Genomic DNA, 14,332 nt, shown 5'->3' with positions numbered 1-14,332 from the left:
CGAGTGATTATCTGCTCAAGCTATACTGCATATATATATATATATATATATATATATATATATATATATATATATATATATATATACATACATACATACATATGTACAAACACACATACATACATACATACATACATACATACATACATACATACATACATACATACATACATACATACATACATACATACATATATAGCCAATAATACACTTCACGGGTAACGCAGTTGCAAGTTGTTAATGCCTCCATATTTTAATTAAAATAAATGTTTTAAGACAATTAGAAATTATAAGAAAAAATTAGACAAAATGATAAATAGAGAGATTAAATTATTTACTGTCTTAATTGCGCTCGCTTCAAGCAAACACCTCAGTAAAGGTTGTCAATAACGCTGCCTATTTGCCTATATTGAACAAAAATTACGCAATGGGGTACTTTTTAAGGCAGTTTGTAAGCCATCCAATTATTTGTTACTAAAATTTTAGATATCTGTGCGGTAGTGGAGCTATATAACTTCATAGTTTCGCTTTCAAAGAAAGACAATCAAGTTCTCAAATGAAAAAATATCGGAGAAAATTCTTACAAAAAATTATAGAAGAATCAGTCTGTTGCTGCCAAAAACCTTATAAAAAAGCACTTTGTACCGCATACAATCACCTATAGAATAGGTTGTATTTGTGAATTTCAAGAAGGCGCTAATTTAACTTAACGGTTAATAGTGTTCAGCAGTCAGAACTGTATCCATCCTGTTCAAAACCCATATTTTTGAAGCAGCATGCCAACCAATCCTAACAGTTACAAAATAATACTTAGTATAAAAATAATTAAAAGCCAACATTCAGTTAATACGTGAAATGATAAACTGCAACAGCTCAGGCTTCATATTTAACAATTGTTTCTTAAAACACTGCACTACAAAAGACTCAAATAATCTTATTATCCAATACGTACTGTGGACTCCAGAAAACCGTCATAGAGTCAAGTTGTTAGGTAAACCGAAAACATTTTATCTCCAATATAATCTGCAAAGTGATAAACAGTAAAACGCCACCAACAGCAAAAGAGATCAGGTACGTCGCAAAGTCATGCAAGTCTGATCAAGCACGGAAAGTATTAAAAAAGTTGTTGCCGACTTTACACTCACCCTGTTTGCAGCCGATAAATGACGGTGGTGATGATAATGATGATTGGCCATTGAGCACCCATGCTTTTAAACTGTTACGTTTATAGACTTATTTTAAACTAATAAATTAAAAGACAACTTTTAATATGAGAATTAATCATAGCTAAATATGGTTGTTCGATATGTTAAAAATAGTCACTTCAGACTTAAAAACAAGAATATGTCAAAAAATTTTATTTATGAGCATTGCAAAAAATGTGCGCCCCCATGCTACCTAATGCAAAAAATTTAGGTAAATAATTGTGTTAAGTAAAATTCAATAATTAAAAAAAACCTAAGTTAATTTATCTAGTAATAAAACAGAATTTGAAAACTTCATTAAAAACTTCATCTACTTGTGCGCGTAAATGCAGAAACAGAAAGAACATCAATTTCTCTGTTTATTTATACACTATTGAAAGGTTTTTACAAAACCTACCCGATTAAACACATTTCAGTAACTTTACTCAGGTTAATACGCGGGGAAAAAAAATACGAGTAGTAGAAAAAATTTTTAAGACGAAAATATAAAAACTGGTGGAACTATGGTATTTTCAGGGGAAATTTACTTGGTTTTAAGAAACAATTGGTGTTTGTTAGCGAAATTAAGTCATAGAAAGGGGAATCGTGTTTGGCCCTCATGCTGCGCAAGTAGAAAAAACATGTATAAAAAAGCTATTTTTACGAGCGGACCAATAATTCAAGTTGAAAAATTTTTTGAAATAAAAATAGATTTATTTTTGCAGCATTTAAAAAAAATATTGTCTAAAATATCGTTTTTACGCACCTCTTGTCTCTAATTCAAATTTCGCAACGCGAGGGCTCATCCGCAACGGTTATAGTAGTAGTAGTAGTAGTAGTAGTAGTAGTAGTAGTAGTAGTAGTAGTAGTAGTAGTAGTAGTAGTAGTAGTAGTAGTAGTAGTAGTAGTAGTAGTAGTAGTAGTAGTAGTAGTAGTAGTAGTAGTAGTAGTAGTAGTAGTAGTATATAATTGTTTATAGTAGTAAATGTTATTATTAGAATTGAGATTAGAAAGATTTTCAATTTTCAAAACCATTAGAGCGTTTAGAATATACAATAAAACTACACACACACACACAAAAAGATCAGGATGTGTAATTCTCTTTAGTTTTCAGAATTGACTGATTATTGTGCTTTTTACAACCGAAAAGTAAATTTTTTAAAAGTTTTTTAATGTAAATGAAACATTCGTATGGCTCTATACAACCGTAAAATAAAACCATCACAAACAATGATTAAATTTTTTTGTAATAAAATGCAATTATAACAACTATTTTGTTTAATGTATCTTAATTTATCAAAAAAGTTATTTACAAATATATTCTTGTCTTTAGTATGATTTATTGCAACTTATATTAAAAGCATTTAAAATAATTAAAATTACAAATAAAAAAAATATTGATACAAAATTAGACTTTTAATAACAGTTTAACGAAATTTAGTTAACAATAGAGAATCAAAAAAGCTGTGAGGAATAGGTGAATACTTTGTGTTGTTGGGTAAAGTTACACCTAGTATAATAGGAGACTGGCCATTATCTAGCTGACCACCAGTGACAATCTCAATCAATCTTTTACTGCTTTTTTCCATGTATACCGACTTTGAATTTGTTCTAAATTTTTGTATACAAAATCTCAAAATAAACTGATATTATCTTTCTTATAAATGTTGTATAATACACTTTAGTAAAAATTTATTTAAGCAAAAATACTTATAAAAATACCCTGTGCCCCACACAAGCACCCTTCTGTTTTGTTTTCCGGGTGTAGAAATATACATCAAGCCATACCATGTGCAAGTCATATGGAAGTAATACATTCCATTATCTGGGGGTAAAAAGTAAGCAAACATATGTGTAATATAATTATCAGAAGCCGTGCCACTAAATGTTAGAGAGTATGCAGTACTGGGAAGCCTTGTTTTAAAATTTGCATCTCTTAATACTAAATAAATATTAGAATCTCTCCCATTTCCTCTAAGATAGACCATTGACACAACTTTTTTTTCTAAAAATATTAAATGAAATAAATTTTTTTCATATATATACTTATATCTACTTGTTATATTTCAAAAAAACTTGCTTAAATATATGTTTAATTTTAAGTGAAATAAATTTTCTAAATATATATACTTACAACTCTTGTAATAAAAAGTCTTATGCACACACTCACCTCTTTATTCTTATTTTATTTCTTTTTTCTTTTTCTTACATTGGTGTTAGCACATTTGAGCATTTGAGGTGTATACTTGTACATACATTATTCTCTTCAAAAATTATGGCCTCATAGAATTAAAAACTCTCTCGAATTGAGGGGTTTATATTGTCAATTTTTAAACGCTAAATAGTTATTGTATGAAATTTAAAGTTTATTAATGAATATAAATTTTGTTGGCAATATTAAAAACATATATATTGTATCAACTTGTTGCTCTGACGTTTGGGGCAGATGTGGCCAAAAAGTATATTTTAAGTTAACTTACTGATTTTGACCGTCTAGCCTTGTTAGAAAGTTTGTTTATGTTTTAGAAAATTGGTTCAAATATATGTTTAATTTTAAGTAAAATAAATTATCCTAATATGTAATATATATATTTATAACTCTTACAAAAAGTCATATACACACTTACCTACATTCTTAATTAAAAAAAAAAATTAATGTTAAGGTTCTGGGAAAGGGGTTTAAAATTTTGATTTTTTAAAAAATTACTCTTTTTTAAATGTTTAACTTTTGAAAAGTTTTAGTCAATTATTACAACAAGTTAAAATTTTATAAAATTAAAAGAAATTACAAGTAATATAACAGATAAAATTATCATTGACTCCCCAGGATTTCTGGGCCAGAATCGCATAAAAATGGTTCGGGCTCTCGCCGCCCCTGTTTTGATAATTTTACTATAGTTATAGGATCAAGGTATATAACGATTATTGTGTAAACATAAATAAAAAATTTTTTTTTTTTTAAACATATGCATACCAACGTTTTATAAGGTTTAACAAAGAGACTGGGTATCTCATACTTAAAGAAGCTCTCAATAAGTTCCAATCAATAAGTTCTTTAATGCTGAAAGCATCAAAGTTTATTATTTGTGGAACTTTAAATATTAACTAGATGCTCCAGAAGGGAAATTGGTGTAAGTTTATTAATTCTTATAATAACATCATCCGTTTTCATAAGAAGTTGGCTCGTCTAGTTTTTCCACAGTATGAAAGAATGGAGGCTCATTAATGTATAACATATGAGGTTTTTATTATCTTCAACAAGTTTCCCTGCTTTCACAATATCTGATCTGAAGAAAACTGAATCCGCATAAAAAAACAACAACATTGCAATACCACGATAGCTATAACCAGTAATTAGCGCCAATATGGCTATAACGAACTAAATAACAATTCTATGGCGATTATTTGAAAAATAGTGTTTTCTAAATGTTTTTTGTTATTGAACGAAATTTTTGTATAAATAGTGTTTTGTTGTTGTGTTTTTGAGATATAAAAACACAGAAAATATAAGTAATAATTTAATGTAAAAACGGATAAGATCTAAAAAATATAAGTTATAATCCATATTCGGTATTATTTGTGATCGCCATCGGATCATAATTGGTAGTAGAGGGTAGTTTCTTCAACACGGAAGAATGATAAAAATAAAAAATAAAAAAATAAATAACCAAATAAAAGATCAGTTAACGGTTCAAAATGAAGTATCTACATTGAACATAAAGATAATAATTCTAAAGTCTTCGTTTACGCGAACTAAACATCAAATTATTCAGCAACTTGGAGACGATGAACCCACTTGTAAAAACGAATTACGCAAATTGAGTAATCAATTAATAAAGACTCAAAACAAAGCTCTCGAGATAATGGATGAATTATTAAAGAAATACGAATTTCTGGAATCAGAAGAAAATGTAGGAAAACTCAATAAAGAAATTGAAAAACTAAATGACGAATTTGCGGAAATTATCGAACATGTAAATGATAATGCGCAATGGAAGTTTGAAATCAAGCTTAAAACAACATAAGATGGAAAAAGAACTTAAAGTGGAAGCAAAAAAGTGATGTTATCAATGGTTAAGGGGTCTTCCATAAATAAATAAACGTCCCGCTTTAGGGGGAGGGAGTAGGCGATTTTGTGACAATTTGTTACGAGGGGGAAGGGGGTCTCGATTTTGCGACCCAATATTTTTATTTATTTAAATATTCTTAATTTAAATCTAGAGAAGACTTTCTTTTAATTAAAAGAGTATCTGACCAAACCAAAACTCTCAGTTGATGTATCTACGTGCTGGTTGCAAAATCAACTACGTCTAAATCTTTCTTATTCGATGTAGTAGTCGATTAGTACACTCCGTTAACGGAGTAGTTACAGCCTGTTAACGGACTGTTACAACAGTAACAGTCTATGTGCAGTGCTGCGCTTTGTTTTTATATGGACGAGCTTTATTTAGTTAGTGCACAAAAGTGTGCAGCAACAAAAAAACAACCTTTGTGGACTAATTAAAAACCTTTATGGCTAGTAAACCTGGAACCCTCGGTTTACTAGCCTGAAGCGGAACCCACTCGGCCACGCTAACAATGCAAGTCGATAGAAAATTGTATTTATAAATAAATATTTTTGCATGTATAATATAACATAACGTTTTGTTGCGTATTATATGTTATATATATAATATTTTGCATGTATTATATAACGGATCAATAGGTTTTTAAAATTGGTATAATGTTAAGGATAGCGATGTTAATTTACACAATTTTACACGGAATTATTGGGGGGGGGGGGAATACATTAAACAGACTGAAAATTACTAATTAAATAACTCAATAAAGCTCAGAAAATTATAGACATTGTTATATTTAAAATGTATTTGTATTTTGTAAAACTTTGTACACCCCCCCCCCCCCTCCTTAAAACAACATAAAAAAATTTTAGGGTTGGGGGGGGGGGTACAAAATTGTTGTAATTGTAACAAAATTGTTGTAACTGTTGTAATTGTAAATAATACAAAGTTTAAGACAACACATGTAATTTATATTAGAAATTTCAGACACGTTTTTACTGCTTAAATTATTATTTAGGTAAAAAATGCTTCTGCCGTTTAATATTTGATAATCAAGGAATTAATACTACTGGGATATTTCCCAGCTTCTCGATCAAATCAATTCATGAACAGTATGCAAAAGAAAATTTGTTTAGTCAACATCAAACAATTAATAGGGAGACTTATACGTTATCTCTTTCAAGTATGTGGGAGAAGCCACACCAGTGTCAATACGAAAAGCTGGAATAAAGGTCGCTATTAGTAATGAAAGCTTAAACGTTGCATTTATGCAAATATATTAGTTCCAACAAGCTGCAATGCTAGTAGAGAAAGTTCGAAAAAAAAAGTTATATAAAAAAAAACACCTCAACAAGATACAACAGTGTGATTATCAGCTGCTTCACTAATAATTAATCAGTTCTAATTAGCAAAATAAGTTTTTCTATATCTATGAAACAAAAAAATAGCCAAAATTAATTGGAAAGAGAAAGCTTCAAGCTGGAAAAAAAAATGTTTGTCACTACAGACAAATAATAACAGATTTACATGTAACCCAAGTCGACAAAAAGTAATGATGTACAAAAAGCAACTACAAGAGTAACCCAAGTCCATGGCTCCATGGAAGGTAAAGATGTGCTAAAACTTGTAGAGTCTGTTAACAGCTTAAAGGAGAAAAAAGCGCAGGAGAAAGAACACAATGAAAGAAAAAAGAGAGAAGAGACAGAGTTGTTCTATAGATGCAAAGAAAAATGCAATTCAGACAAAACCATTTGCAAAGCTGCAAAACTTAAATAATGCTCTATGTGTCAAATTGTTATGAAATCAGTATGTGATAAATCAAAGTGCATTGTAGATGGTAAAAGACCAATTATGATTAAATGTACAAAGAAAAAAATAACCGCTGCAAAGAAGATGTTTAGAAAGTCTGACGTTGAAGTAGACAGTATTAAACATTTTTAACTCTATAGATTCTATTACGGAATTATTGGGGGAAAAAAAAAACATTAAACAGACTGAAAATTACTAATTAAATAACTCAAAAAAGCTCAGAAAATTATAGACATTGTTATATTTAAAATGGTTTTGTATTTTGTAAAATTTTGTACACCCCCTCCCTCTCCTTAAAAAAACATAAAAATTTTTTTAGGGTTGGGGGGTAACAAATTGTTGTAATTGTAAATAGTACAAAGTTGAGTAATTTTAGGGGAAGTCAACAAACTGCGTTGATGAGGAGGGAAGAGGGGGGGGGGTGGGGTCTAAAAATGTCAAAAACTGCGTGACGTTTTTATGGACGACCCCTAAGTACTCAAAAAGTAAAACTGGTATCAAGTCCTTATGTATTTGGGTAAATTGAGCAACTTTAAATCTATGAGGGAAAATAATCCAAGAGACGTAAAAAAAGTTTGCGGATTTGTTAGATGTGGCAGTAACAAACTTAAAAGAAGCAAATAGAACAGAAGAACTTGATGATGGGGCATTGTACCATCGACTGCAAAAAAAAGTTCCAGAGATAATGTTAATAAGGTACAAACAATGGGTGTATGAAAACAGATTAAACAAAAATGTTGAATCTCTAAAAAAGTTTACTGTTGAACTGTCTACATGGTTTAAAAAAACTATTGGTAGCAAAGCACATGAAGGAAATTCTTACTTTTGTAACAGTAATCAAAAAAAGAAAATAAATTTGATACAAAATATTCTGTTTGCAAAAACAATCATAAAATATGGGAGTATCCAACGTTTCAAAATAAAAATATTAAAGAAAGTTGGGAGACAGCTAAGAAAAATAAACTCTGCTTCAGGTATTTGAATTCAAACCATTCGTCAAAAGAATGCAGGAACACACGAGTTTGTGGGATTGATGGCTGTACAGACACTTATAATCGTTTGATTCACAAGAGAAGACATCTAAATGACACAATTTTTGAAAACTTCAAAGAAAAAGACACGATAATAGAAAATTTTCACACGTCGAACATTCAATTTTATTCAAAACACGTCATGAACTGCATATCTCTTAGAATGGTGCCAGTTATTGTTTGTAATGGAAATAAAAAGTTGTGGTAAACGCATTGCTTGACAATGGAAGTACCAAAACGTATTTGAATTCTGATGTAGCGGCTGAGTTTTCGCTGCAAAGTAAAACCGAAAAAGTAAACATGATAAATGGAAAAATGATTCTTTTGAAACAATGCCAGAGAAATTCCAGTTGGAATCGTTGAATGGAGAAACAAAAATTACAGTGGAAGTTTTTACAGTTAATAATGTAACTGAAAACTTAACAGCAGTTAATAGGGCAAATGAGTCAAAAAGTTGGAAACATCTAAGAAAAATCGAATCCTTAAATATTGTAGTAAGGAAATAGAAGATGCAAACTACACCATTAAAAAGTTATGGGAAATTGAAGGCGACAAAGAGATGTAATTTAGAAAAACAATAACAAGCCCAGAAGACTCTACCGGCCTTAATATAATAACTAATTCGCTAAAAACAGAGAACGGAAGATATGAGCTAAAATTACCATGGGAAGATAATAGACAGCTGGAAAATAGTTATACAATGGCGTTAAACAGACTACAAAACACGGAAAAACGCCTAAAGAAAAGCAAAAGACTTGGAGAAGAGTACAATTATATTATAAAGCAGTGTCAAGAGAAAGGATACTTGGAGAAAATCATTAAAAGGAATCTTGGAGATTGCCGGTACTTACCACATTTTCCAATTCTCTGTCCTGATAAACCAACTACAAAAGTCAGAATTGTGCTTGATGGATCTGCAAAATATAATGGTAAATCAATTAATGATGTTATTTATTAATGTCCAAAACTTCAACAAGACCTTACGACAGTTTTGCTAAGATTTCGAAAATACCCAGTGGCTTGAGCTTGTGATATAGCAGAAACATTTTTAAAAATTTGTTCAATTTATTGGGTTTTTTAGCAACATATATCATTCGAATCAAAATAATTTTGCAAAAATTGTGGATTAATGGAATTGAGTGGGATGATGCAATTTGGGATAAGATTGCAAATAATGCCGTTTAATGGTTTTATGAACTAAAAGATCTCCCAAAAATAAACATTCCCAGACGTTTACAAAAAACTTCAACTGTTACAAAAAGGTCAACCCACGTTTTTACGGATGCGTTTTGTAAAGCTTACGTTGCTGTTGTTTATCAACAATGTTTTTATGACTCAGGAGAAGTAACCTGTATGATAATAATGTCAAAAGCCCGAGAAAGTCAATTGCAATCTAATAGTATATCAAGACTTGAGTTACTTGGAGCTGTCTTCTGTTGACGAGGTGCAGAGAAGATTGTCAAAGCATCGAAGCGGGAAACTATGGACATAGCTACATGGTGTAATAGTCTTAATGTTTTATGGTGGATAAAAATCAAAGTCGAAAGTTGAAACCATTTGTTGCCAACGGTTTGGAAACGGTGGATGCGAGAATGGCTTTCATCTTTATCTAAAAGATATAAATAGAATCAAGAAAAACGCGAAATAAAAACAGATAACATTGTGTTAGTAATTTCTCCAGATACACCCAGAGGACATTAGCCGCTTGATAGAATTACGGAAGTCTTTGAAGGTAAAGATGGACGTGTAGGAGTTGTGAAAGTTAAAATGGGCAAAAAAGTAAAAATTTATACGATCAATTACAAGATTGCGTCTTCTTGAGTTTGATAATTGAAAATGTTTGATAGACTGGAGTCTATCAAAGGAGGGGGAGGGGAAGAATTATTGGAAGAACCCGAATCAGTAAAAAAAACAACAACATTCCAATGCCACGATAGCTATAACCAGTAAATCGTGCTAATATGGCTATAGCGAACTAAATAACAGTTCTATGGCGACTATTTGAGAAATAGTGTTTACTAAATGTTTTTTTGTTATTGAACGAAATTTTTGTATAAATAGCGTTTTGTTGTTGATGTTTTTGAGATATAAAAATATAGAAAATATAAGTGATAATTTAATGTAAAAACGGTTAAGATCTTAAAAATATAAGTTATAATACATATTCGGTATTATTTGTGATCGCCATCGGATCAATATCTTTCAGTAAACCATTAATGGTAGCAACAGTAGCAGTCAATGACAGTAATGACACGAATGACCAATTCTGACAGTGGCAATGGCAGCATAACAAATATCAAGGTAGTTTCATAATTTTCTAATTTTTCTAATGTTGAGTCTTTTTTGCTATCACTGATTTTATCGCTATGACTGACCATATCAACAATGGAATTATTATTCATTTCTGTTGCAACATTCATTTTTTCAGCGACGAATCTAATAGAAGATAAATAAAATGTTATTAAGACTATGAGCTTAGTCATTGCAAAACTCTTTACAAGAGGCATCATTCTCACTGTTAAATAGTTCTGCATATGCAAAAGATCTAAAAAGTCTAAAAGTTTATTAAGTTTAGGTTCCCAGTGTTCTTTGTTGACCTTTTAAGCTTTGTGTCGAGCTATCTAAGAGAATGCAATGAGTCTTATTTCTATAGCATTAGTACCACAAACTATAGACTCTTTAAACTCTCAATTTCATAGAAATCTTTTAAAAAATTTTTTGCATTGAAAAAGTATTTAAAGTCTTTTTATTAGCAACCAATTGCGTAATATCAGAAATTAAGTTTGGAGAAACTTTCTAGGGTACTTGCTCTTGGTACTTGGGTACTTGCTCAGCTTTATGTTTTCCTACTATATATTAGTTTTTTTTAGTTTTTGCGTTTTAGTACCATAAAGGAGCATTTTCCCATTCCACATTAAAACATGTTCTTTGATTTTTTCAAAAATAAAAAAATACAACTTTTAGCAAAACAGCCTAAGATAATCTTTAACAAACATGCTCTAAATTTTTAAATATCTAAATTTCAAGTTTCTTGAGATAATACGATTTAATGATTCAAATGTTCAATATAAACTTACGATTTTCTCATGCCAAATCTCTAATAACTTAGATTTTGCTAACAGCTCTCTAAAAATGTTTATCATTCAAATTGATTTTGCAGCTTTATAATTTTGGCTTAAATTCTAAATGATTTTTTTCTTGCTTATACTTTGACCGATGTTCACTAAATTATTAATGAGCGAATCTGACGGATTGTTCACTGTTAAGTCCCAAAAAGGAATCTTTGTGAGTGATAAAACCCTTGATATTGTAGAAGACGGTGTTAACTATATCGGTTGGTTATAAAACTCTTTTGATAGATTCTAAATCATACGACTTATCTACCAAAATAATTTTCTTACCAACCGCCTACTTAAATGCACAGCCGGACTGTTGACAAGTCCGCAGAACAGTAAACCAGTTTTTACGATTTTTATTTTTTTTATATTTTCTTGAGAAACAAGTTGAGCGCGGTACTACCATGGACATGTGTTAATGTGTTAATGATGAAAACTAATATTTTCCAAGTATTAAAGCAAATATTTGAACAAATGGTATAAATTGAAAAAAATATAATATATATAAGTATATCCAGTGCTTCAAATGAAGAGGGATGCGGCGGGTTGCCATCCCGCCACCTTTTCATAAACCTCTATATATAACAATGGTTAGGCGGCATAGTGTTTTTAAATTCCGTATATCATCCTGTTACTTTTTTTCTCCACTTTGAGCACTGAGTATATCTATAATATATAAATAGTATAAGCATAAAAAAATAATCAAAGCCAATCAAAAATTAAATATCAAAAGTCAAAACAATAGTGCATCTATAGCAAACACTAAATATTTATCATAAATATGATAAAATAAGTTTATACTTTGTTGTGTCGATTTTTCAACGCATCTACTTCATCTTTTCGAATCCATTTTAAACTGATTGTTCATTATTATAAAATATAATAATAGCAGTTGTGCGAATATAATGTTTTTTTGTTTCTAAATGGTCAGGACATTAAAAACAAATTTTATGTTTGAACAGCTTAAGTGAAGCTAGAGCTGAACTTTTCAGCTTGTTGGTTCATTTAGTTAATAGTAATTCTTTTGTGATGTCTAAAATAAAAATAAAGAGCAGTCATATTCTGCCATGTTTTCACTAGGTTTAGTTAAACCTTTCCTGAATTATTTTTATATAAAGTGAAGTTTCTGAGGTGAATTTCCTGAGTATTTTTATATAAAGTGAAGATATCTTGTTAGTTTGAAGAAGATCTTGACAGAAAGAACATTTTGACATTTTGTTATGACAAAAAAATAAACTTTTGGCATGTAGTTAGAAAAAATGCACATTTTATTACTAAATAAGAAAATCACATTTAATTTGTTCAAATCATAAAAAAGTTCCCATACCTGACAACGTTGTGTCATTTATTACTAAAAGTATTTCTCTCTAAAAGTATATCAAGTTGATTCTCAAAAGAATTTCAAAAGTTTAAAGAATTTAAAGCTTTTAAATAAAAATTAGTTTTTTTCAATGTAAAAAAAAACTTTTTTAAACAAAAATTGAAATGAAGGAATTTTTTAGACGTTTTTTAATAAAATCCTTCTTAAGAAGATTTCACCTGACTTACTACACATTTCACCTGACACATGCACATTACGCTTGACGCACCAAGTCTTGGCGTAAGAACTTTTTTTAGAACTAGTTTTAAAAATAATTTATAAATAGTCAGGTTACAAAATTTCATCATTTGTGACCACAGGGAAAACAAAATTTTGCAAAAATATTTTCAGTCATAACCCTACAGTGCACTGTAAGGTTACAGTCCACTGTAAGGTTATGACTGAAAATATTTTTGCAAAATTTTGTTTCCCCTGTGGTCACAAATGATAAAATTTTGTAACCTGATTTATAAATTTAAAAAAGAAATTTTGTAACCTGATTATTAAAAAATTACTCGTACTTAAATTAGTGCATTGCAGTGCTCTAATTTAAGTACGAGTAATTCTGGCTTTTATGGAAATATTTTTTTTCGGCCAAATTTTGTGCCACATTTTTTTGAGTTTTGCGTTAGTGTTATGCTAACGTGTTTATTGGTCTTAGTTTTTAGAACATTATAGCAACTTAGACTTAACTTCAACTTTTTAGAACATTCTAGCAACTTTACATTTAAAAAGTAGAACTTTATATCAACTTAGATGATATTTAAAAAGTAGAATAGTTGAAGTTTTATTTTGTGTATTTTTTTTCCTAGTTGCAAACGTTTTTATTGACTTTACTGTTGTTGATAATTTTATTTGATAGGTGTTTACTTGAGATTAGTATCATTACTATTTGTAAATATCCTTGATGTAAGATCTTTATTCAGAATAAATTTGATTTGATTTGATTTGATTTGAAACCTTTGTTGTTGATTAAGCGTAATGCTTTTTAGCCAATGAATGTCGGTTCATTTTTAAAAACTATTTAATACTGTTTATTCCCTTTTTTTCTTGCCGCCTGCCAATTTTTATTACCTTACTAGGATGCCCTAGATAGGTATATATTTTCGGCAAAACCAACCCCAAACAAACCGAGGGGTGAACTTGTTTTTTTAATATATGATATGTTCTTATGATATATGATATGTTCTTAATTATATACAAAACTTATATCATAAGACAAAATTAAAAATTATTTACAAATTGAATTGTTGTTATTCAGTAGTAAATAAATATTTAGTTGCAAAGCAATATAGTCTTATAACTAATAAAACTCCGTTAACGCATCTTGTTAACAGATCACAAACTCGGGCAAGTAATTTTTCAATATTTGCAAACTCCAAACATTTTATTGAACTTTGTAATGAGTCTTTAATAATAATGTTTAGTCCTTATTTTTAACAGCACATTTATTGCAAACTGTTTAAAGTAGTTCAGTGTAAGTTGTTAGCCTCAACTAACAATATATATATAAATATATATATATATATATATATATATATATATATATATATATGTATATATATATATATATATATATATATATATATATATATATATATATATATATATATATATATATATATATATATATATATATATATGTTTATACTTCTATATAGTTTTTTTATATATAGTTTACATATTTATTAGTTGTTTTTTTTTTTTTACATATTTATTTTGTTTGAGAAATTTCCCCTTGCGTCTTCTTTATGCTATTTGTATGCATTTT

General features: G+C 29.4%; 1 protein-coding gene and 1 long non-coding RNA gene across 3 annotated transcripts in view; both read right to left on the bottom strand.

The window, feature by feature from the left end:
- Positions 1-2,456: 2,456 nt before the first annotated feature.
- Positions 2,457-14,332, bottom strand: part of LOC101240928 (uncharacterized) — a 49,848-nt gene continuing 37,972 nt past the window's right edge. For both annotated transcript variants that reach the window (XM_065813056.1, XM_065813057.1), the window contains exons 4-5: positions 2,907-3,189; positions 2,457-2,795 (exon numbers count right to left, since the gene is read on the bottom strand). In XM_065813056.1, coding sequence (XP_065669128.1) covers positions 2,612-2,795; positions 2,907-3,189 — 467 coding nt within the window. In that variant the 3' untranslated portion in view covers positions 2,457-2,611. The remainder of the gene's footprint in view (positions 2,796-2,906; positions 3,190-14,332) is intronic.
- LOC136088682 (uncharacterized) lies at positions 10,247-12,397 on the bottom strand. The gene is made up of 2 exons (XR_010642395.1): positions 12,003-12,397; positions 10,247-11,867 (listed from the first exon to the last, which is right to left on the bottom strand). It is a non-coding gene; the product is annotated as an uncharacterized LOC136088682 (long non-coding RNA).

Source organism: Hydra vulgaris, chromosome 12, assembly GCF_038396675.1.
Source record: "Hydra vulgaris chromosome 12, alternate assembly HydraT2T_AEP".
Classification (NCBI taxonomy): domain Eukaryota; kingdom Metazoa; phylum Cnidaria; class Hydrozoa; order Anthoathecata; family Hydridae; genus Hydra; species Hydra vulgaris.
The sequence above is the reverse complement of the archived record's forward strand: the minus strand, read 5'-3'. Positions and strand labels throughout refer to the sequence as shown.